At 39.3% G+C, this 26,404-nt stretch overlaps 1 protein-coding gene across 3 annotated transcripts in view; it reads right to left on the bottom strand.

Moving 5' to 3' along the window:
• cntnap2a (contactin associated protein 2a) overlaps positions 1 to 26,404 on the bottom strand; it is a 350,220-nt gene that overhangs the window by 39,189 nt on the left and 284,627 nt on the right. For all 3 annotated transcript variants that reach the window (XM_075452129.1, XM_075452131.1, XM_075452130.1), the window contains exons 16-18: positions 25,631 to 25,787; positions 19,387 to 19,514; positions 6,398 to 6,568 (exon numbers count right to left, since the gene is read on the bottom strand). In XM_075452129.1, coding sequence (XP_075308244.1) covers positions 6,398 to 6,568; positions 19,387 to 19,514; positions 25,631 to 25,787 — 456 coding nt within the window. The remainder of the gene's footprint in view (positions 1 to 6,397; positions 6,569 to 19,386; positions 19,515 to 25,630; positions 25,788 to 26,404) is intronic.

The raw sequence follows: 26,404 nt of genomic DNA, 5'->3' as shown, positions 1-26,404 counted from the left end.
CAGCTCTCACCTTATGCATCTAAAAACTCTGTACGCTTGTGAGTGTTTTATAGCCAAAACCAAGTGGTGTGAGTGTCTTCTTGTTTCCAACTGAATCTCAACCTGATATGATTAAATAAATAGCCCCCGGGATTATATAAGGATGCATTTGGCATGAAAACATGTTACAAGTGAGACGTATGTCTCGGATTTCCTCCAGCTGCAAGCCATTGTGAGATTGTAGTTTTCTGAATGCTTGTCACAGCAAAATGTTAAAGGAGTCTTCTTGACTTAAGGGAACAAAGCAACAATGAGAGAGAAATACAGAATTCTTTTTGCTGCTGGACAGAAAATGTTCAATTAAAAAATTAAAACCAATTGAACTTTTTTCCAGCACTGAGAGACTGCTCTATAAAGTGTACATTCAGGGTGGTGCCACATCATTGCCACTGGCACCAGTGTGCTGCAGCCATGGTGATGATAAATAGCTCTATACTTTACTGGCTCAATATAGCTTCATTAGCTTCTGTATTTCAGTGGATAATCTCATGTTGTAGTCAATGGGGAAATTAATTTTCTTCTTTTTTGTTTTGCAAAATCAATGTGCCTGGCCCACTTCTCCTTATTCCTTAATTGTTTCTTTAAATTATTTTTCTTTGTTGTTGTAAAAAAAGACAAACTGTGCTAACTTCGTGCCTCATCTGTCTCTCTGATACATTCCTCCTTTTCACCTCTCCAGCTTATTTGACGGCTCATCTCTTTCTTGCTCTCTAAACCTCCTCTGCTCCCTCCAATCTTGCTCACAAAGAGGCTGCACTAATATGCCAGTGAAATTTTCATGAAATCTTTTATCTTTTCAGTTTGATCTCTCAGTCATGCAAAACATGTAATTCATCAGTTTATTTTACACCTACACCTAATCTATTTTTTAAAGATACCAACAGCCTTGGATTCGTCTTATTTATGATGATTTCTTTCCTGTCAGCACGGCTTCTGCTTTTCGTTTAAACACTGAGTATACTGAGCTATTTTGTCATTATTCAGTGATTATGTTATTTCATTGAACTATTTGTAGTGTATTTTGTTATTCACTGTTTACTGGTTTTCTGATATGCTATCACACAAAACATATCTCCACCTGTATGGTCATAGGTAAACGGTGTGCAATGGCAACAAGTTCTTTCGGTAATGGTATGTCTCGCAACAAAACATTTGGAAACCACTGAACTAGACCAGCTAAACTGCTCTCTTCTTCATGTATTTCAGCTAAGAGCAGAGGCAACGGCACTCACGTCTCGACTAATCTGCTGCCACAGCAACAGGAGACAACTTCTTCTCCCTCCTCAAGCCTCATCTGTACCTTACTGCATTCTTACACTCTTATTATTATGGACATAACTTCTATGCACAGCCTAGCTGTCACTACATGCCATAATGAAAAGTCTTGCAACTGGTGCACTCTTTCTTAATCAAACTAAAAGTGATCATGCAAGGTAGAGTGAAGTATATCCGATGCTTGAAGGAGCCAGAGAAACAAAAATGCAGCCTACTTGCTTTTTTTTTTAACAACTGTATTATATTTTTTTGACATGTTTATCTATCATGCTATCTAAATGACAGTTTAATTTTTTCTAAAGAAATAATTCTTATTTTCTCTAACCCAAGGTTCGTGGTCCCTGCGCTCTCTGCCCTGTTTCCTTTCTTGTAGACGTTGTTATATGAGATGCAGAAATCATCTCATGAAAAGCCTGTCTGAATCCGCTGAGTACATTAACCCACAAGATAAATCTGAATAAAGGTGCTTCAATGTTTAAGCATCCACAATATACAGCCCACAGCAGCACACAGACAAATAGACACATACAAGGCATTGACAGCATTTAGCACACTGAATTAATGATGTCTGTATACTCAGTGTGGGCTGCAAGGCAGAAAGGAACAACATCACTAATTTTAAAAGCTGAAAAGAAGCCAATCACAAATCACAATACCCAGTAGAAACAAATCTACAGCAATTCTCCGTAATCTCACTGAACATTGTGTGTGTGTGTCTGTGTGCATGTTTGACATTTTTGTGTGTTGTTTTATCACCATTGTAAAGCAAGATGTATGTCCCAGAAGTTTCTCTCTGCACGCAGAAACTAAAGCGCCCTCAAGCACAGAGCTTGCCTCGTCTGTTTGCATAGTCGATATACATGCCATCAGTGTAAGTGTGTGTGTGTGTGTGTGTGTGTGTGTGTGAACGTAATTTTGAATTGGTATGTGTGTCTTTACTTGCCTGTTGGTTAGGAGAAAACCCTGTACACATTTAAATTTTTTTGCTATTTGGTTTTGCATTTATCTTTTCATACGGAGGCCAAAAAAGCCAAGTTGTAAATTATGCGGCAGCACAGCACAGACAAATGATGATAAATAGTGAAAGAGACTGTGGAAGTCTTTGTGTGAAAGATCACTGCTTGTGTGGATGTGCATATGCATGTTTGTGGGTTTGTCCAATGTGAGGTTCAATTTGGCTGTTCCTCATCTATTTTCAGACGGCTGGCAGCGCATTATCTCTTCGATCTCTTTTCTGTTATACTTACTAATTCTTTGTTGTCTGTCTCATTGGCTTTGTTAGCCTTTCCCTCTATGTTTTTCACTCGTGGGGCGAGCTGAACAGACTGTACCTTTTAAGGGTGGAAATTCTATTTAGGCACGAGCCAAAATCACAGCGCGACGACAAACCTGCTGCTGGTGAGGCTGAAGCAAAATTCAAACTTCTAAAAAATTAAGCATCCCTTTGCATATAAGGGCCTTTTTAAATACAACTTGCTTGCCTAATGCTTATCAGCAGCAAACAATGTCAAGAGTCTCAACTGTTTCTCTGTGTGTAAGAAGAGCAGATATGGTGAGATGAAGCTTAACTTTTGACTGTAATTTGATATTCTATTTTAGTGATAACTGGCTGCTTTTCTTTTTAGTTAAAAACTAGATATTGCATTAAGAAGTCAGAAAGGCATCTGACAAAGCTGTACAGCCTAAGGCTAAACTTAAAAAGTAAACTGTGTGGTTTTGGGTCTTTTTGGTCTCCCCTGGTTATCAGACTTAAATATAAGCTCTGGGCAAGACAGATATTGAAAGTGCAATAGTTTAAAGACTCAAAATATATGGCATATGGCTTATGACACAGGCTTTCCCTTGAGCCACAGAGAATCCAAAATGTCAGCATTTGTGTTTTTAGGGACCTTTTTTTTTTATCTGTCCTAAGCCCTGTCACCAATTCATTTCAGACAGTTCTGAATAAGTCTTTAGAACTGCCTCTCAAAAGGGTTGCCTCAAAAAATGTCTCAAAAATATGCCTCTAACTATCAAGACTCAAAGACCGATATGACTTTGACTCTGCTAAGGACACCATATTGTGTATTGTTTATTTGTTTTTCTTTTTTCACAATGTTTCGTGAGTGTATCATCGAGTGTGTGTGTGTGTGTCGAGGCTCTGTGCATCTGCAATGAGAAAGCCATGCTATGCTAGCTTAATGCTGTCATTTCATGCCTTGACTGGATTGCGGCAGATAAAGTTTTTGCACCGGCGAGAGGGCAGAGATTATGTGTGTGTTTATTTGTGTGGATGTGCATGCGAGTCATTTTGCAATTGTGTGTCTAAACATGTGCTGCAGGGCAAAATGTGAGATGATAGCAAGGAGAAGAGAGGAAATCAATGCAAGGGCATTTTGAAAGCCTCAGGAGACACATGCACACACACCAACACAAATTCTGCAGCTGTGACAGGGCAAAATACTTGTGTTTGTCTTCTGTGTGCACGTTTTGGCTATTTCTTTCTGTATTTATGTGTGCAGAATAGCGTCACTGCATATTCTTATTTCTGCAAGAGTAAATATGTTCATGAAAAGGCCTGCATTTGACTGTATGAGTGAATCGGGAAAGAAAATAAGAAGCTTATGAAGCTAAAAATTTACCAACTGACATAATGCCAATCAGTGTGTATGCTTCAGGCAAAACTTGGGCTTAAAATGTTTTGTATCTGATCACTGGTTGAGGTTTTGACACAAAATGGCAGGCCAAGCACACCAGCAGGAAATAAGAGACTGTTTTCCTTCCAGAACTATGCTCATGGGTTTTAGCATTCACACATCTTGGCATTTCAGGCATTTGACAATGGTTTCGCCTCTCATTCACTTTGAATGGAGTGAAAACGTGCATTGCAGAACTGAATTCTGGGTCAGTTGCTTAGCTGCGCTAGTATAGCTTACGGTGGAAAGTTGAGAACAGTGCAACAGCGGAGGTGCTAACCAATTAAAGTGCCAAACTAACCGTGGGTGTGATCTCTTGACTGATTGTAGCTTTAATTCCAAGTTTCAGGCCCACCCACATCTGGCGGTGAAGCATTGGATCCGTGTGAATCCTGCCTAATGGTCTTGTTGTAAACCGCATGCATTTAAGCACCAATGATGATCATTTTTTTAACTTTGTAAAGTAATTTTATTGCCTAAACCCAACCAGGAAGTTGCAAATGAGTTTCAGTAAAGTTGCAGCTGTCACATTGAACTCACATAACATGAAGGGGCGTGGTCGAAAACACACCATCCACCCTGCCCACATCCTCCTTATGAATATTTTGTGGCTTTTTAAATGAAAGACTAAGAATTGAGAATGACTTCTCTGATGTGGAAACACTCATATGTGTGTTATTTCCCTCCTCATGCCTGAAGGGATGGTATTATATAAGATTCCGTTATGGGTCATATCTAAGCATTTGAACAAACAACCTATATGCTTGTTTTGATTGGAAGTCTTGTTGAGAAATGGTCAACAAGGACCTCTGACATCACATATTCAAGATTCTTTGAATTCTAATGAGATGCAATTAGTCATCAATCGACAGCCAAGCTGTGCCAGGAGTCCCCTTCACAAAGCAGCTCTGTGATTAATTTGATGCGATTTTAAAATTCTTGATGAAAATGGTTCCACTGTGGCAGCAGGGAATTTAATTTGAGCCACTGGAACAGATCATAGAAGCCTGCTGCGTGACGTGCCAATCATAAGTCTCAGAGAGGGCTTGGAGACTGTAAAATCTGTCCCATTGTTTGGTGTGTAAAATGTCTGCTTCGCCTCTCCTTTGTTGCCATTTCTTCCATTTCATATTCTAACATTTGACAAGTTTCTATTCAGTTTTAATTGAAAAAATTAATGCCTTTGTATGGTGAAAATACATACAGATTACATACCACTTTGACACATACTAACCACATAAACATTGTTCCAGAACAACTGCCTGTAATTTTCACAAGCTGAAGAGACAAAAAAGAGCCTTTTGAGGAACCAATTTTTGCCTTTCCAACCTCACAGCCAAGTTTCAGGGAGATAGTTTGGCCTCTAAAAATCAGGAAGCACTGTCACTGGTTGTTGATTTGTAATGTAGTTGATCTGCAACAATGCAGATGACATTTCCCTTGTAATGTGTGCAATGTTAGGATGGAGAACAGAGATTTTCTGGTTTTCTTCTTGCTATGTTTTGTATAAGAATTCAAAGAGAGTTTGAGACAGCTACATTTTTGTTTTATATCTCTGCAACCTAATTTGTTTAATTGTCCAAGGGCTTTGGGAGATACAGTGGAGAGCCTGTAGCTGATTTGAACATGTTAATTGTAGCAGATGGAATTTCATTCATTCTTCCATTTTTTATACCCATTTGGGCCATCCAAAGGGATTTGTATGGGGGAGCAGGCCCACCCAGGAAATCTAAGTTCTTGACTTTTACTAAATCCCGGAGCGTGTTTGTATGATACAGATAGTGAAAGAGTTTATGTGAAACTGCAAATGCTTTCTCTTTGGGAATATTTTAGTCTATTCAGAGTGTGTTGTATCCACTGAACACTGAAATACAAAGCATTTACTCTTTATACTGACAACACTGGATCAGTGTGCAAGTTCTATGTAATGGAAAAGGTTGTGCTATTTTTTCCGAGACATTTAAAGCACCTTTTCACAAAAATGTTTTTTTCAGAACTGGAGAAAAAGAAAAAGAGAGTGATAGAGTGTTTGTATGTGTGAGCAAGGTTTTGTGTTATGTCATGCCTGAAAATGGATGATTTGGTTAAACAGAGATTCATAATGGACATAATTACTGCACACACCAATTACCTTAAATAAATGATTGCTCTGTCTTGCAATCACACAAAGCGTGTGCTATAATCAGCAAGGTAAATGCCTGTTCCTAGTGCGTGTACCTGGGCGAGCCATTATGTGATTCAGTGTGTATGTGAGTGACCGGGCGTACACCCAACACCACCGGACGGACTGCTGGATTAAACCTCACATGTAGCTAGATAAAGAGCTAACGTAAGAGTGAGAGAAGAAGAAAGACAAACACAAAGTAATGACTCTCATGTACGCACAGAGTCCCTCTAAAGCATCTTACATTTGAGCTCAAGACGGATGAAGTCAGTGTTGCCCAGGTTTTCCAGAAAGACGCCGTAGGGCGCGCTTGTCTTGAAATAGAAGGAGATGTCGGCGCTGGTCTCACCCTGAAAGGTTGCAAAGTGCAGGTAGGATGACGGGGTGGTGAATGACGCAGCATTCCAGTAGTTATCTGTGGAGAAAAAACAAACAATGACAATGCAGAGTGTTAATTCTCTCCAACACCTGCTGTACCCTCTATTAATGCTGTGGCAAACATTTTATAACCCGTTCTGATCTGATAAGCCCGAAGAATAAATTTGACTGCAGCAATGCTTTCATTTCACATAGCTATGAATACATTTTCATTTCATTCAAGAGCCATCAAGCTCCTCTGGATAAAATACTGTTATCTCATGCCTGTTGCTTAATTTGGCTCCATGAATTTCTCCTTAGTAAAAACTATTTCACCACCTATAATTCTATTTCATTTTAGAGGTTTTACCATTGCCTGCAAATTCCTGCAACTTCCGTAACAACCAACAGAAGGTTGATGATATCAAAATAACAGAAAGATCATTTCATTTCTTTTAAATGAGACCCTGAAAAGGCAATAATGGCACATTTTTGATAACTTTGCTAATGATTTTTGAATTAGGGGAAACCAGGGGAAGCTAATGAAGACAAAGTAGCGGCACACTAAACGGCTGCTGATGAACTATCAGAGTGTGGTTGATGAAGCGTCTTCGGTGCGGTCTTCTCTCCCCCTTCACCACGCCCACGTCACTCAAGGAAGACGAAGAGCACAGGGGAAAGGGTGGGGGCAAAGGAGAGGACTTGCTGAGGAGAGATGACGGAAGAAGTGGTAAGAGGCCGGGCAAGGGTGAAGGGATCGAATATTGAAGAATGGATGGAAAAAAGAAGAGAAAAGGCATACAGGGGGTAGATAAACAAGAAAGCTAAAGGAGTTTTGAGATATGGGGAGGGCAAGAGCGGGGAAAGGGAAGGTTGATGTGGTATCAGCTCAGGGAGATCTCTTTGATGCCTCAGAGGATTGACTTCAGATCCACGCCTGAAAACAGCTGCGTAAACGAGTGAGGTGCGAGTGTAAGCACAAGTCAAATTTTTCTCTATGTCAAAAAGGGTTTCAAAAATGGACATTTCTCATATCATGACATTCCCAAGTCATTGGACCTGTAGTCTAAAACCATATGGAACACAACTTCTACTGAAAGAAAACAAATGAAAAGAAGCAATTTCTCAAAAATGGAGAAACTTGTCCTGATAGCTTGTTAAAGTTGTTTTTTGGGAGAATTTGTAAGTGGGCGTGTACCCTATGTTTTGTGCCCGTGTGAGTGCAGGAATCCAGCAGCGTTTGTGTCTGCTGGTTCTGTGTGATAAAGGTCCTCCAACTACAGCGTTTGGCTCATCCTCTCTCCTTCTTGCCTCACATCCCACCCTCAAGGGGCAAGGGCAAATAGCAGGCAATACAATACACACACATGCAACGGCCTCCTGATGCCGACTTCATAATTAGTTGAAATACTGTTTGTTTCTCTATTGGAGGCACAGCCAGTTACTAAACGGGGCTAAATTGGGACTGACAAGAAATAAGCTGAAGTGAAGCTGAGTTATCGGGCAGATTTACACACCTCACAAATGCGCACAAATACAGAGATAATATGAAAAAGTCTCATGTACTCATGTAATCATTTGCATCCACTTCATATGACTTTAAGAGCTTCAAGCAAAGGAGTCAAATATGGTTTCCAAAGACATAAAATAAAAAAGGGCAATTATACCGCACAGGTGAGTCTTGAAGGAGGGGTTAAAAACTGGAAGAAAGTTGGAGGAGAGGAGAACGGGGAAAAAAAGGGATGTATAATGTGTGAGAACCAAAGGACAGTAAAGAATTAGGGATAGAAACTCAATGTTGCAAAGAAAACAGAAAACAGAAATAAACATTGGAAGCCAAATCATGAACCTCTGATTGTCCTTGTGTCAGCCTCACCTTGGCTTGGCAATGGGGCGCATATTTCAGTGACACATTGGAATGGCAAGGCAAGGCAAGGCAATTTTATTTATAGAGCACAATTCATACACAGGGCAATTCAAAGTGCTTTACAGCTACATAAAATCACAAGAAGGCAATAAAACCATTAAAAAGGAATAAAAAAAATAAAAAAATAAAAGAAAGAAATTAAAAAAGAAAGAAATTTAAAACCCATTAAAATAATCATAAAGTAATTAAAAAGTGAAGAGTGCAGATAAAATACTTTCAGGTGTCATATGCACAGCTAAATAGAACTGTTTTCAGCCTGGATTTAAACATTGTCAGAGTTGAGGCCTGTCTCACATCTTCTGGAAGACTGTTCCAGATTTTAGGAGCATAAAACTGAAACGCAGCCTCACCTTGTTTAGTCCTGACTCTGGGCACCAGCAGGAGACCCCTCCCTGAGGTTCTCAGAGCCCGAGAATGCTTACCAAACAAACAACAATTCCCTCCTTTTTTTTTATCTCAACCAAAGTTCTACATTTCTGCTGATGTGCCACACCAAGCTTGGAATCAAGCCATTTTTTCTTTTATGTATACAGATGTAGAGACTTTGAATGAATACAACAATAGGTGAGAAAGCCTTTAAGCAAAACTATCTGTTGTTGTTTGCCAACAATAGATAGTTTGGCATGTTTTTCTCATTTTTTTGTCAAACCTTTTCTCTCTTTGTTCAATAGATTTTTCAAGGTAATACCAAACCAAAATAGAAACCCTCATCCCGTTGTCACAAACTTGGACTCTGTTTGGTACACGACGTTAAAAATATCTCAGATGTACTTTTAGTTCTTCTGAAGCGTCTGCTGCTATACAATTCAGTCCCATTACATGCATGTGAGGCATATTCTTCTTCTCCTTTTCTTAGAAAAACGCAAATGTTTTGTGGTCTCAGAAACTCTTTTCTGTGTGCTTGTGAGCTCCAACACAACTCTGTCTCAGTCGATCTAATATTGAACAATATGTGTAACACTTGAAAATGAATACAAAATTATACAATACATGAGAGACATGTACAATGAAATCAAAACCGTGTGGAACAGACTGAGTGCTGCCGTCTGGTTGACAGAAGTATCTTCACATACGAAATACACTTGGCACCTAAAAGCTCTGAAGTGATATAGGACATAGACAAAACAAATCTTAAGCTTATATCTGGATTTATAATGTTCATGCTCTGAGTTACAGGTTCAGTCACAATTGTTATAAGAATATACCCATATTGTCAGAAGGAATGCTATCACCTGTGCTCAGGCCGGTGACAAAGTGATGTACGATGCACATGTAGCTGCTTAGAATATTTCAGGCAGTAAATCAGTCAGTACTTCACAGCTTTGTGAAGTTGGATTGGTTTCTCATTTCAAACAGGATTGAGAAAAATGCCTGATTAATTTTTACTGTGTTTACATCATTTTCTGTACTGTACATGTCATAGATACGATAAGCGAGCAAGATCCAGTTCCACTTGATGAATGGATTTTACAATTCTTTTATACTTGTTGTATTCCTGGATCCATGGAGTCATTTAACTGAAACATTGTGTTAGGTGAAAACTAGAAAACAGCTGTTGACCTCTGCATTGGCACACAGGGACGTGTTAAAAAGAGGAGAGAGAGGCAAATAAGAACAAGCTCAGTGAACTGTGGAGGCTGACATGATGTGAGACAGAGTTTGAGGTGAAGTCTGGGTCTGAAAGCCAACTGGATGATTCATCTGTCTGTGCCTGACCACACAGGTCATGTGCCAGTACCAACAGATGGTTTGGATGACTGACTGCACTGCCACAGGTCATTAACACGGACATTTTCAGACACACAAACAGAGACACGTAAAATGCACAACGTGAGCATTCACATTAGAAATACAAAAAATGTATGCTGCTGGAGGGCAGAGAACACATACTTAACAATAATAGCTAATTAACAACGTCTTCTTTTCACTTTGAATGCTCCTCGCAGCGTGACATATAAAATGACTGGAAATTCATCTGATTTCAGCAGTTATGTGGGAGAAAACACACTGTGACATCTAATTTAACTTTTCCATTTTCTACTTATACCTCCAGCTCACACACCTCTAGTTAACGATTTTTTTCTCATCAAAGGACTAAGGATGGCCTCATCTACACAAAGTGCCCCTCAGGGCATGGTTCAGATATGACTGTTCAAAACACTTGAACCCATATACAGTTCTGCAACGAGTCAAGAGGGCTGGCGCATGAAGCATATATTTCTTCCTCATGCTCATTCTTTTATTTCCATTGAGACCTGTATTTAATCTCATTTGTGTAATTGAGCCATCTGTATTCTGTCATTTTATGGTCTAGGTAAAGTATATGCAGGGTAAATGTAGCATTTGAATATTCGGGCAATTAGTTTGTGTCTGTCATTTGAGACCTGCAAAGCCTTTATCAATCTTACTGTGCAATTAAGTTGCTTGTCATACATTTTTAGCATGAAACCGTCATAGCCGTACAAGAGGAGAGGTGATATGAAAGAAAGAGAAATAAGAACTCTTTAATTATGTTCTACCTAATTAATTCTACAAGCTGTCATTGCAAGGAACATTTTTTTTGTGTTTATGCTTAAAAAAAAACCCATTACCATTACGATGTCATGGACATTCAATCATGCAACAGAGCCCTTTTTTCAAGAAGTATCTTAGAACAAGGAAAAAACTTATCAATGCATCTAAAGAATAATACTTGAGAAAAAAAGGACGAACCAAGAAGTAACACAATTCATTAACACAGTCAGATAATGAAGCTTTACTTGCCAAGAGAAATGAAAGAATTTAGTTTGAGGTTGAATGCAGTTCTTTCTTCTTAAATGGTGAATCTCACTTGAAACCAATCCTACCACGATTAGTGTGCGCTACAGTAGTTATGAGCCGCAGTTTTAGGATTTGTATGAGGCAGCCTGGCAACTTTGACAGTAGAGGGCTATAGATCTATACCACTTCTTGATTATTTCCTCTCGTCAGCGATACTGTGATAAAGTCAGCATGAAGTCTACAAAGTTTGTAATTTGTCATACGATATGATAAATGGGGTTTAGCTGCAAGAATAATCATGGTGAATGACAGTGTAGAGTAACTCTGTCATCAAGTGCTGATATTAAAGTTGTAAAACAACATTTTTATGGTAATAGAAAAGAAGACAGCCTACAACTCTCTACATAGGGCCAAGTTATTCATTTGAGAGTCAAAAGTTGCACATGAATCTCGAATGACAGTTTACTGTGAAGCAAGCCTCCCAAGTGATATATTGAAAGAAAGAGAGGCAAAATGAAGATTAGTTAGAGCCTCAATTGGAAAGGATCATGGTGCATATAAAATGGTACCAAGTTCATAAAATGGAATCTAAACTGCTTAAGAATATCATTTACAACTTATTTACATTAAATGAAAAAGATATCAAATTAACTTGTGTTTCCCTGTTCCTACAGGTATCCTTTGAATGGTGCTACAGTGTTTGTTGTCCCCTCTTTTCTGTCCTCTCAAACCCCAGCTGGTCGAGGCGGATGGCCACCCTTCCTAAGGTTTCTTCCTGTTAAAAGGGAGTCGTTTCTCTCCACAGTTGCCTCAGGCACACTCAGGACGGGAGACTGGACTGAAGACAAGTTTCGGTGCAATCTGTTGGTTTCCTTAGCTAGGAAGTTGTTTTTAAATTGGCTCTATATGAATGAATTGGATTATTTTGAAATGAATTATGATTACAATGAATTGAACTCCAATTGGCTTGAATTGGACTATATTATTTAAGTGCCTTGAGATGACATTTGTTGTAATTTGGCGCTATATAAATAAAACTAAATTGAATTGAGTATATCATTTTGGTAGAATGTTTTGTGTTGTACATTCGATTTTAAATTTGTGAATGTTTGTCTTAATGATAGACAGTCTTAGTCAGAATTATGGGCACTCCTGAATATCAAATAAGTGTCATAAAATGGCTATGATCACTAAACTAAAAAAAGAAAAAACAACTAAAGACACAAGCTCAAATGATATTCAAAGAAATGGCAAACTTGACAACAATGACAACTTCTGCACAATCCTTGTGACTTTTTGGGTTTTAAGCAGAAGGTGTCAGTTATGACAGGGATAACACTGGCTACCGAGTGGTCACATTAAAGGGATTTTTTAAAATGTTTTTATCATTGTAAAGCAGAATTCATAGAGTTTTGGACAGTTCATCTACTACTAGGGAAGGTGAGCTGGGTTTAAACCATCACGGGACAGGTTCAAGTTGTAATCACAAGTCTCTAGCTTCCTAGAAACTTCTTTCAGCCAGAACAAAAAGAAGCTTCTTTCACATGTCTGTTGGTCATTTCTTCTTGCAATGGCAGATTTCAGCTCTTTTCAAAGGTTTTTAGTAGGTTAAGGTGAAGTCTGCTGCTGGCCAGCTTAATCATTCTATCTTTGATGAACAACCAAAAGACTTTCAAACCTAGTTTTCTGACACATTTTGCTTTGCCTTGATAATCTTCTGATTTCATCAATCCTGCTACTTATTCAGTGCCTCCAGAATCAGAAGCAGCAAATCTGTTGAAATCTATTTCATTCTGTGTGTAGTTATTTCAAAAGTTGTGCTCTTTGATCAGAAATGCTCCTTGGACTAGAGCCCTGCACTCCCGCGGGACTCGCGGGACCCAACGCAAAGCAGTGCGGCGCGGGACACATTTTGAAAGCTCATTGCGGGCGCGGGCGGGAGGGGAGTGCCTAGTGCGGGAGCGGGCGGGAGCGGTGAAAAGCTGCAGTCCCGCTAACTAAAAACGTGAGGCACAACGACGAGGGACAGGGCATGGTTAACCTACTTAAATAATAATTGGATTACATGTTACATTTTCAACATTCTGGGTTTAGAAAAGGTATAGCAATTAATAACACATATTGTTTTCATTCCACTTGTTTGCATTTAAATCAATGTAAAGTGAGCTGTAGGCTTAGATATGTATGCTCAAATCCACTCAAAGTAGGGGGCGGGGCTCCATCACGCTGTGTTTAAAATCATATTAACTAAAAATATATACTACTTCAAAGAATGGAAATGTGAGGAGTGGCATAGGCTATAACATAGGCTATGTACAATGTATTATTCTTAATATTCACGGTAGATTTTGGTAGGTATGTTGGGTAGGCTTACTGCTGTAAAGCCTCAGCTGCTTGTGCCATCTGATGCGCTCCTGCACTTTGTGCCCCATGAAGGATCGGACAGTGGTGTGCGCAGCTAAGATCATGTTTCTTTCCTCAAGTCAATGACAAGAACTTCCGTGAGAAGTAGCCTAACGCGAACGTCTGAATCATGTGGGAATTGCGGGCGGGAGCGGGACAAAATATGACAGGTGCGGGCGGGAGCGGGACTAAAAATCCTATCTTTTTGCGGGAGCGGTCGGGAGCGGGAGTGCACAATGCGGGCCGCGCAGGCCTCTACCTTGGACCTCCTTCCGAGAACAACACTTGACTCAGTGTGAAGTGTATGGTTTTGGTTGGTACCATGACTTGAGATTGTTCCATTTCAGCTTGGGGCATCTTAATGGCTTTGGGAAACATCTTGATTACATTACATGTTTATGTTGAATTTGAAAACCTTCTGTGTTTGCCTTGTAGCCTTTGGAAATGTTATGTCGCTTGATTCAAGCATTTCTAATGCTTTCAGACAGCTCTCTTGTCAAAAGGGTGCCTATAGCCGCTTTCGGACAGACCGTTCTAAGAAAGTAGTTATCAGAACTACCCTCCTCGAATTTCGTTCTGATAACTATCCTTCCCCAGCGGAACTGTTTCAGTCTGCATTCGCACATGAGTCGGGACCTGATAGGGACTGCGCCGCACGCAGCCGTCTGCTTCAGTGACGTGTTAGCCGTTAGCCGTTTAGCGCTACATTCAAACACAAAACAAAAACGGTAAAAGTAAGGAGAGTAGAAAAAACACCACCAAGAAGCTAATATGGAGACCGGGGAGGCCACTGTGTTTATGGTCTGCATGATGGTGATATTAATCATGGACAATCACATCATGCGTCTAGAGGCTGGAAAAGCTCACAGAGAGAGTCAGGAGACGATACTTTTTCATTTCATGAAGGAAGAAAGGAGAGCAGAGCGCTGCAGACAAATGAGACCAGTGTAAGTTTAACTTATTAAACACCCGCCGGTTGTGTCTGTGTCTATGAGGAAACATTTCAGCCGTGATAGCATGACATGGGGCGTAGCTACCGACCACCACACACCTCCGTTATATTCGTTCTATAAGAACTATGAAAAGACCCGACCTCGGAGAAGGAGCGAAATAGTTATAGGAACTAAGGGAGAAAGCCCCGAGTTCCTGTATGTCCGAACACGGGAGAAAACGGCCCCGCGGATTAAAAGGTTATTAGAACTGCCAAAGGTTCCTACAGTCCGAAAGCGGCTAATGATTGTGTCTGAAGTGTACTGTTTTTTTTCCTTTTTCATTTCACTACCAAGGAGACTCTCACACTTGTACCAACCAACACTTGATTTAGAATCGCAGGTGACCTTAAAACACGTGTCTTCTGACTATGAAAAGAAGTCGGAGCACTCAGAGACAAACACAGGAACAGGGAAAACATTCAAACCTCACACAGAAAGGTCAAGATTCAAACAGGGAAACCCCACTCCCCTTGCTGGCCCAGTATGAAAACATTTGAAATACATTTTCTTTTTTGACGTATAACTTCATATGGGTATACTGAGTGGTAAAAATAGAATGCACGTGTATTTTCTGCTTTGCTTCATTTGCTATCTTTTATTTGAATTTCCATCAATTAAAATGTCCAAACCCTTTTAACATCAGTAAATGGGAGTCATTTCTCCTTGTCTGCTTGTGATTGTATAGAATGCCATTAAATTAGCCATAGAAAGAGGCTTCATTAATGCTAAGGCACGCACACACATGCACAATAAGTTGCACTCTAATGCCCGCGCACCTACCACAGAAGGAGAAAAACAGACTCACTAAAGTGTGAACGTGCACTTGCACACAGTCCACCTTACTAAAACTTTTCCTGACTGCTCAAGACATTAGTCATTTGCCTATGAAAACCCATTATGTGGCAGCCAATCGTCATTGCTCTCACTGAGACAGAGCTCCATGCACAGTATGAAAAGCATCAATCATACACGGAGTACCTATTCACGTGTGAAATTTTTACTACACATTTAATTTGCCTTAATGGGCCAATGTATAATGTATGCTCCATGTTCTGGTGTCGTGGCCAGCACTATGGGAAACATACCTCAAACTCGTCTTCATTCTAAACTTTGTTAATTTGGTCACTCAATAAAAAAAGAGGATGGCTCGCTTAATCTCTTTCAGACACAAAGACTCATGCAGTGCCAAGAGGGTAAGACAATGGGAATTTGGCTCCAGTCAAGTGACAGAAAGATCTATCTTTTGTCATGGTGCTCCACACATTCCTACACGATGGATCCCTATTCACACAAACAGATGTGATGTCATGGGTTATTAAATCACAATTAGTTTGTATGAAATTCATCTCTGTGATGAAGGGACATTAGTAATGGTGGTACCAAGTTGCTGATGAGGGGACCATGATCAGTGTGACACTAGGGAAGAAGAAGGGCAGGTGTTCTGTCATGTTCTGCACCCTTGACAGAACCAGGCCACTTCCTGTCTGCAGAATAAACTAATGGATGGACTCATAGAGACGAAATAAAATTCAAGAGAAAGGTGAAAAATATATATTTATGGTATAGGCCATATTCCTTTGCACCTCATTCTATGTTTTACCTTGAGAATAAAAAAGGGGAAGTTAATGGACTTTTAATTTTTTTTCTATAAAGTATTATTATTTAAATGAACATGTTGCCTTGGACTAAATATCTATATTTGCTTTTCTGCTCCAAAGGTATTACTTTATACAAAACATCTGGCGCTGTAAAACTCAACTGTGTTCTTTTTTTCGAAGGAGGAAGTAAAACAAAGAAGGTAGTGAAATCCCAAAGACGGGTATACGGGTATGAATCTTTATAAAAGGTAACGCATTTGGAAAGGTGGAATCCACCTGTGTATCAGCTAATCAGTTCTGGTCAACAGACAGGAAAACATACACCGTTTCCTTCATCATAGTTTTAGTGAGGTCACAATCTGCGATAAGAAAAAAATACTATTTGCCAGCCCGAGTCATTTTAAGCAAGCAAAGCAATTTCTTAGCTCCTCCAAAGATGGCAAAAGGGTTTCAGTGCAACACACAGAGGCCGTCTACCTCCGGATAATTCGACAGGCATCAACTGCAGACACCTCAAACAGACAGAAGACATCCACAATGTGTTTCTTTGAGCCAGGATAGTGGCTTATCTTGACAAGCTGACAAACATCAGCCTGTGTGTTTTTGACACAAACAGCCCTCACGTAAAAAAAAAAAAGAAAAAAAAAAAAGGGGGTTTCTACTACAGAATAACTCCTCATGGTCGAAGCTACTCCTTTGGGGTTTGTTTGGCTTTACGTCACTGGGGTAATTTTGGCATTGCTTGCAGATATTTGAAAGCACTCTGAGATTAACCAGAAGCTCAGAGACATTTCAATTTTAAAGTGTGGCATTACAGATGTGATGCAATGAAATTGTGCAGACCAAGCAGAAACACCAAACACAGCGTGGGAAGGTTCAGGACAAAGTGAAACAGTCCAGAACACGAGTTGCACGAAAAGACCAGTTGTCAATATTGCAGCCCTGCAGGATCCAGGAGTGTCTTCCAGCTGACCCAAAGTCCCACTGAGAGCAGCGTGGCAACAATGATTACAGGAGCAAGAGAGAAGAAAAAAGGAGGATTGGACTGCCCCTTAATCAGTGGATACGTGTGTTCTACTGTATTTGACATCTGATGTTTACCTGAGAAACAAGTGCAACTACACAGACATTTAGAATGTAATGGCTGTAAAACAAATGGAGAGATTACATAGATTTACATCTTTGCCCTACAAATGGTTGCAATCCATCTTTACTTAATCACCACACCCGACTTGTCAAGCAGGTTGGACTGGCCAAGTTCAAATGCTGAGTTTGCAAACATTTACTGCTTAGTTGGCCTATAATTTCCACTGGGAATTTGGACAAAGAAACAGTCAAAGGAAAAGAGTGAAAATAATTACGTATTAAATTACGAAGCATTGAATTTCAATGTTTGTGTAAGCTATACCATTGCATCCATTGCATCCATGGGGGGGGGGCCTCACACCCACATTTAGGTCGATTTAACATGCATGCGTTTGGATGTTGGGAGGACATCCAAACGCAGGCACAGAGAAACATGCAAACTCCAACAGAGAGGCCCCAGTTGGGATTTGAAACAGGAACTCCCTTGCTGGTAGGTGAGGTGTGCTAACCACCACACCACCGGGCAACTTGTTACCACTGAAACGTTGAAGTTACATAAAGGGGCTGATATAATATGACAAACACCACAGTTGCGCTCCTTTAATTGCTTAATGATAACAGAATAAAATCCTCCCTGACCTTTGGAATTTTTGTGCAGTTACAATAAGCCGAAAACAAATAGAAATGGTCTGCTATTTGTGCGTGATATACTTTCATGGGACCTTTCACTTTTCCACAATTCCATATCTTTATATATCAATCGTGATGATGACAGCTGATAGTGGCTTGTTTTTTTTTCTGAATAAAGGGATTTTTCAAACGTCTTCACTAAGGGTGAAAGGCTGCAGGACGCAGGGCCCAACACCTTGAAAATGTTTTTGCCGTCATCTCACTGACTTTCAGATTAAAGAATGTATCTTTCGGAACCCAGAGTAACAGACATCACACCTGCAAGCAGCAATAACCATACACAATGACAACTTATAATGACTGATGAAATAAAAATAAATGAATTACTACAACATTATAATTTACCTTTGGAGTGAATAAAGAGTTTAATTAATTTCAAAAGCTCGCTGGATTACCATTAACTGTTCACTACAACATCAAATTAAAGAACTGTTCATTGCTCCCCTGACAACTCAAAAATGATAAATATAGCAAAATGGAAAATTCTGATGAGAGCTGTATTAAAGAGAATGGAGTTGGGGAGTTAAGTTCTCCTCATTCAACCTTTGATGAGCCCTTAACAAAAGGTTATGCAGTTGTACCTTTACAACCTGCTGAGAATTAGTTTGAAAATGAAACCACTCCTCTCTGCAGATGACTTGGAGAAGGTCGTTAGCACATATATTGCTTCTCAATTAAGCCAGTGTAACGGTAGTCCACTTGCCTCATTCAAAGCTTTTAGATCTGCAGCTAATAAATGTTTTCACCTTCCTATGCAAGCCCCTCTAAAGTTCATTCTAAGATCGAACTGATAACTCAGAAGCACAGGGAGATTTAGCTCTGGGTTACATTTCTAATCTTTTTACTTTTCTTGAACCAAAATTCACATTTGCTTACATACCAGAACCTGGCTGTCTGTTCCACATGTCCCAATATAATGCTTGATCTTGAATCATCTAAAGCAATTCAGCAGTTTTCATAAATTAATTTCAACGCCAGTTTTTTTTTCTTTAAATTATATGGCTTTATAACAAATCAGTTAGCATTTTATTTTAAATTGGACTTAAAGTATTACTTGTATGCTGTTTGTCCAACTAGCCCTGTAAAAAGTATTCTTATTACCAGTTCATTTGCTAATTATTTTTTTTCAATTAGTCTGTTTGGCACCAGTGAAATTTAGGAAAAAAAGAGGAAAATGTGAATCACTTTCCTGTAGCCCAAAGTGACATCTTCAAATGTCTGCTCTTTTTGTGGACAACAATTTAATAAAAAATTCATCAACACTTCAAGGAGCAATTAAATCTTTTCTCAAAAAGTTTGCTAACTCCATTTCTGTAGATTGACCAATCCTCATTCATTCTAACATCATGTAGCACACAAATACAAACACACAACTGATTGCAGAACCTGAGTACATATGCATCAGTGGCACAATACTTACTATCTCCTTGGCAACGGAGTGGTCCAACAGTGAGTTTGGCCTCAGAGCCCGGTCTATTTGTGTCACCAACGGCAACCTGGCTGACAGGCAGGTGTTCTTTATTTATCAAGAGACCAGAATCTTCTCTCCTGTAAAATGAGAAAGAAAAGAGGGTCAACATGACAAGCTGAATGCTCCTTTCAGCCTCCTTTAGGTGCCAATACTAATGTCCATCAACAATTCCTTGGATTTGTGGCAATATAACTGATAGGTGATTCTGATACTGAGGCAAGGGTTTAGCTGGAGATAGAAAACGTCTCTTTTATGGTGGACATATGGCAGCTGTGAATATATAATGATCTTGAAGCACAGCACTTGTATGCACAAATATTACGCATTATACTGCAGCTGTTTGTATAGGACAATATTTTATGTAGACGGTTGTAAAAATTCCTCTAATGTTTGAAGTAGGAGCATTGAGATCAGGCAGAAATACAGTATATCTGGATTGTTCATGATATGAGATGCTGTGCCAGTTAAAGTAAAACTACATATAATGCGTTCAACTGCTTGAAATCAGTGTTTCAGTTCCTGACTAGTTGTCTTTATATTAGTCTAGGAGAGTGCACATTTGAGATGTGTATGATTAGAGAGGTATACATTATTTCCTCCTCAGGCTCTGTGCTTAAGCACATTTTAATTAAGAAAAAAAGAAAAAAGGATGTTAAAGAGCCAAGTCTCAGCTTTAATTTGAGTGGGTTTACATCAATAGTTTTGTTCTCTGGAAGTGAAATGCTGCTCCCTAGGATCGAGACCAGGGTGTTATATTCCAAATATTTCATCTGTTCACTCCGAAAACCTTTTTGTTTTGGACTTATGTTTAGGTTTCTTGTCCTGTGGAGACCTATCAGGCTGTCCAATGAATTTTTATGCATTTGGCTTAATAAATGGACACAAAATGCTTAAGTTCACCTCTGAATTGATCCTTTTGCTTCGGTTAGGGTGGCAGTTAATTGATGCCATGCAGCTCCAAATTGTTACATAACCAGCCCTATATTTTCTAAATGAGGTTGTGTTTTTTTTTGTTGATTTTTCTCCACGCAGTTCTCTTTACCATCTACAGTAGATACTTCTTTACCATCGTTCTGACACAGGTTTATTTTTATCAGTCCGGAAAACGTTTTTCTCTGTAAGTGCAACCCAGCCATCCTGCTGTTTGCATCTTGTAGCGAATCCTTTGAGGTTCTGGCCAAGTTTTCTCTTGATCTCTGTAAAGGAAACATGTATGCCTACACGCTGAAAAACATGCTTGACTTGCTGTGAAATGAAATATGTGTTTTTCCCTCACAGTGGAAATGGTTTTCTGGTCATCCATAAGACATGTGCTCCTAGGCCTATCCGCCATTTACCATTTTCTTCTTTTTCCTTGTATACCTGCTTTTTTGGAAAGCAGCAACTGTTGATTTTTGCAAAGCAATTGCCTTTGATATCCCATTGCTAGACTTTTTCCTTTGAGCCTCATTAACATAACTTGTCTGGGCATTTATTTAATCCTGATATATACTGATGAGACTTGGTAATTAAATGCTGTTGTTTATCTAAAATTTGATTTGCAGCAATGCAGCCTGAAGATTAAATGAATGTAACATGCAACCGCATTACATGTGGTCCGATATGTACAGTGCATAAATATTAATACAATCATGTATCTATATAAGTATGTGCATAATTATAGTTATAATTGCATGTTGACAGTATAACAATGTGTAATAGGACTTGCTTTTGTTCATGCATTTCAGTACTAATAAAGTATATATTTTGCTATGCTAATAACTATGAAATAATTAGTATGGATAGTATAGTTCATTGTTACTTAGGTGTCAATAAAAAAAATTATCTTGAAACTGAGATTTAGCTGTATGCACAGTTTTTCAAAATATAATATATTACCTTTATGGTAATATAAAGGTGCTTTGACAGTTCATACGTTGAATGTTTAAATAACAGCCTTTACTATATTTCAGTTTTATTGTATATCTTATTCTCCACATAATTTAATTGGAGCTTTAGTCATACTATGCCATTTAGAAATTAAACTGTGAGAAGTCATTTCCAGCTGTATTTGTGTACACATGTATCCATGCGATGTGATTGTATACATATGAGTGGGTATATACGTGCCAAAAATATGGGTGATGATGGGAAAAAGTTGTTGTGGTAATATTTCAAAAACCCATCTTTGACAAACAGTGACACACTAATGCATACAATAAAAGAAGGGAGATGAGAGAGGGTAGGGATTACTTGTAATATCATCAAAGGGAGACATGGGAGCAAATAAAATCTCTTCTTGCTAACACTCAGTAATTACTTACACACATATGCATGCACTAACAGACAGTGATGCAATTGGTTTTAATGAAAATATCAATCAGATGGCTAAAAGAGCTTTGAAACACACACTCTTGGTTCTGGAGGTAAACATTGCCAATTAAAAAAACCCACATAATTGATGATGGCATTTATCATTCAGTCATTATATTAACTGAAGTTAGACACCTCATCATATTATCGAGCTAAGTTAGATTGCATACTACTGGTCTGTGAAAACATATGAGTTTGAGGAACAAATGCTTCATTAAGACTTCTAATTTGGTGGCAAGATGTTCTTTGGAGAGGTTAAGTAGGTATTCTGAGGTGTTTAAATGTGAGAAAATGGGTGAAACACCATAGTCACTTTCTATAAACATTTACCATCACACTATCATATCAAAGGGACATTTTTTCAAAAGCAGTTGCAACTCATGAATGACAAATACTCTTCAGGCCTTGAAGAGCAATCGAAATGGCAACTGAAAGTGTAACTGTTTCCTCACGCTACTTTGGAACTATTATTGTTTGTGAGGACAAGTGGTAATATTGGGAAAATATCGGCCCCTTGAAATAATCCCTAAAATTCTATTTAGACAGATAAAAAGGACAAAGAGTTTTAACTGTTCCATTCCACTCATGCGGGTTTAGAATCAAAAGTGGTAAATTATTCACTCAAAATGTAGACAAATATTTGAAGCAAAAGCTGTCTTATCTCCAGCCAGCTCTTGAAATGACAACCTTTGTCAGTAGATATCATAGACTGTAGCTAACCAAATGTTGCAGGCGACAAAAAAGTCTGCTTTGAAACACACAGAAAAAACAGTAGCAGTAATGCTCATGTACTACATTGCAAAGTAGGGCAAAGTAGAACCAAGTATAGTGTAAAATAAAACACCTGTTGAAGTTGTTTTAATCTAACGTAAGACCTACTGAATGTAAAGAACCATACTGTTACAAGTGAGCTCTAAAAAGGACTCCAGTCTGACAAATAGGGTGAAATAAACACTAAGAAGAACCTTTATGAACCATAGGCTGGTAAAGGCCCTGTCACACTGTTGCCTATGAGAGAAGCGTATGAGTTGCGTATGAAAATTAATAATATAATTTTCATACGCACGAAAAGTCCTTGAAAATAAAGAATTGTGCGTATACTTACCGTATTGAACCTAAGAGTAGCGTATGAGTAGCTTATGGTTAGCGTATTGACAGCGTATGGCCAGCGTATGTCAGCGTATGAACAACGTATAACCAGCGTACTTTGCGTATGACTAGCGTATGAGTAGCATATGAACTGCGCATGCCCAGCGTACGTTTCAACGCGCCTATATCAGCAGCCTTTCCACATTGCTCCATTATTGCAGTAGACGACGTGCTATCAACATCTCTCGAGACATTCATCTCGATCATGCCTCCCAAGAAGCAATTGTAGTTTGCCCGGGCCCCGGGCCGAGGCCGAGGTCAAGGAAAAGGCAAAAAAAACACAAGAATCATTCTCACCCAAACCTGCTGAAATGCCTGATGCACCTGCGGCTGATGAGTTACATGCTTCTGAGCGATCAAGATCCCCAACTCCTCCTCCTGACCGCTCCCGTGAATCGTCGGTTGCCTCAGATATGTCAGTTGTCGCCTCCATCTCCGCCAGACGGGCGGAGGCTATAAATACGCTAGCTGTACGGTACACCTTCATGCCAATGTATGGCAACTTATGTCCAGCGTTCTCGACCTATCAGTAACGTACCTATATCGTACCTCTAGCGCAGAGGTCTTCAACAGGGGGTCCGCGACCCCCAGGGGGTCCGCGGAGGTACTGCAGGGGGGTCGCGAAATATTTGGTTGTTTAGACGATTTAAAAAAAAAAAAAAAATTATTTAAAAAAAAAAAATTTAAATTTTTTTTTTTTTTTTTTAAACAGTTTTTTCTCACAAATTGTGTGCAAACGTGTGCCATCCACACAGGGCCGGCCCAAGCATTTATGGGGCCTTAAGCAGAATTTCATTTGGGGCTGCCCTACCATCACCTCAGCTCCAGATGCCTCATTATTCCATAGGCTACACTGTTATGTGTGTAACGGACCCACAATCATTAGCATTATTTGTAATCATCTTACATTATACAGGTGTCAGCAAACTCATAAATATGGTTTAATTAACTTCTACATAAAGAGTGATGTATAAGTATGGCTCATTAATTTAACTATTTGAAAGTAACATCAGCAGGCTGGAGACTGCATTTATAGTAAACACGTTAAATAGTTTAATTTCTTTCAGATGTGCAATGGTGTGCAAAATGTTCAAAATCCAAATACAAAATAGAATCAAATGACATTCACATTATCTTACAGAAAAATAAAGTTGTAATCAAAATTAAATTCAAAATTGTTCTCGGGGCCCCCTGGTGGCGTGGGGGCCCTAAGCGACCGCATAGTTGGCATATGCATCCACAGATGGTTTGAGGATTCATTGTCCCATCTACATGCATGTTTAAAGTTAAAATCTGTGGATTATTTGAATAGCTCATTGTCGTATGCAAGATGTTTGTTTATAAATGGCAGTGGCACGGCCACCTTGTACCTTGCACATGTTTAAAATAAAAACATGAATATATTAACCTGTGTATTATTTGAATAGCTTAGTATTGAATGTACAATAACAGAGTAGCTATGTTTATACACGGCACTAGGCCCCGTTAAATAGAAAACACAATTGTATGCCATATAAAAAGTAGGGGGGTCCCTGCTCCAACTCTCCATCAGTTTGGGGGTCCCTGGCCTGAAAAACGTTGAAGACCCCTGCTCTAGCGTATTCAGCGTATGCCTAGCGTATGCTTAGCGTATGCTTAGCGTATGCTTAGCATATTAACCATACGCACAAAAGTTTTGAGCATGTTCAAAAATTTATTTCTGCGTATGCCAACGTATGCCAGCGTGCTTGAAACGTATACAACCTATGCCTAACGTTCCCCTAGCGTATGTCAGCGTATACCAGCGTATGAGTGATAATTTTCATACGCTGGCATACGCTAGTGCCATACGCAACAGTGTGACAGGGCCTTAAGGACTTAGCAGCAATCAAACAACAACAAAAGACCCCCTATTTCTTTTCTTCAACACGTTTCTGAATACTTCAGGGGAAAATTGTAAGGATGTTAGAAAAGATCCAATTACAAAGATGAATGACAAAAACTCCATCAGCTACTTAGTCACTCACGTTGTTACTGTACTGTTTCATGCAAGCAGTATAAATTTCAGTAGTGAGAATGATAAGGGATTTCATCATCAAAGCCACTAACCTAGAACAACAAAAATGAGCCGAGAACCCCAGAACGTTTAACATAATGATGTCACATTAAGAACGGTAGCTCAGACTCACTCCTCTGACCCTATGTTTATGAACTGCAGTCAACAGCTGCATGAAAATGGGCCACACCCCTCTCTGCATCGGATTTGTCCGACTTGAGAGACCAGTCCTTCTTACTTGGCATGCCTCCTGTCAAAGAACCTCTTCCAGCCAACCTCTTCCCAAGGTACTGTCAGCTCTCACCAAGCCATTTGCTCAAAGAGGCCTTACACAATTTAATTGTACGCTCAATAGATTTCTTAAATGAATATTCTTGCCTTTTATGAGAGAAAGGACTTAAGAATGATACAGGCTACAAGGTTGTAGGGAACGAGGTGCAAAGCAAATATAAATATCCCTCATTGAGGTCTTCCAAAGCAGTTTACTTGAAATTGTGTTCCATCTGTTTTGTTTCAACAACATAATGTAATCTTACCCACACCAAGAGAACTTTTTTATGCTGACAGCTGATTCTGGTAACTGTAATTAAAGTCAGTGAACAGCTGAAAGGGAAAGTTTGTGTACCTGTTGAACTTTAGTGTGACTGTCTCACTTACCATTGTTGAGCATCTGCATCACAGTTGCAGTCGTACTTGGGGTCAGTGCAGTTTCTGTCAATGCCACAGGCACATTTCTGGATGCCAGGCCCTGAGCCTCCCCAGTAGAAATGCTTCTCGCTGCCTCGGCCCACCCACCATGTGTAGGGGGTCCCATCTGGGAAACAAACACAAACAAATCTGTAAGCCCTACTCATCCTCCATGTACCCACAGATTTTCAGAGGACTACTACAATGCTCAGTGGACCACTCAGAGAAAAACAAACCCAAAAACAAAAAGTCTAGGTAAATCATTCGATTTATGTAAATGAAAGGAAATTAACTATTAACCTTCTGACTGAGGCTTTTGTTGTATGATATCAGAAATATGAACAGGACTTTCTTTCTTAAAAATGTCAGTCACAAAGTTTTAGTTGGCTGGGATGGTCTCCGTGATCCCACCCCAAGAAAAGTTGTGCTACAACTCTTTGCTGTTCTTTACTGATCCAGAGGAAAGAGCCACTTGTAACAGGGCAATACTTTAGAGATCAGACAGATCAACTAAAATAATGACCAACTACTGTAATGATTTCCATGTTAAAAAAAACAAACAAGCAAACAAAAAAACTGTGTAGCATCTAGTCTGATTAATTCCAGACAGAATAGTAAAAATCTGAGCATGAATATGAAGTCAAAGCATCTGTGGTAGAACATTAATTCATGGCTCCTCTAATTTTCCTTGATGTTTTAATAAGGACAATCAGCATTTGTGAATCCTGCCCAATGTGCCACATA

The sequence above is a fragment of the Odontesthes bonariensis genome, chromosome 20 (genome assembly GCF_027942865.1).
Source record: "Odontesthes bonariensis isolate fOdoBon6 chromosome 20, fOdoBon6.hap1, whole genome shotgun sequence".
Lineage (NCBI taxonomy): Eukaryota > Metazoa > Chordata > Actinopteri > Atheriniformes > Atherinopsidae > Odontesthes > Odontesthes bonariensis.
The sequence above is the reverse complement of the archived record's forward strand: the minus strand, read 5'-3'. Positions and strand labels throughout refer to the sequence as shown.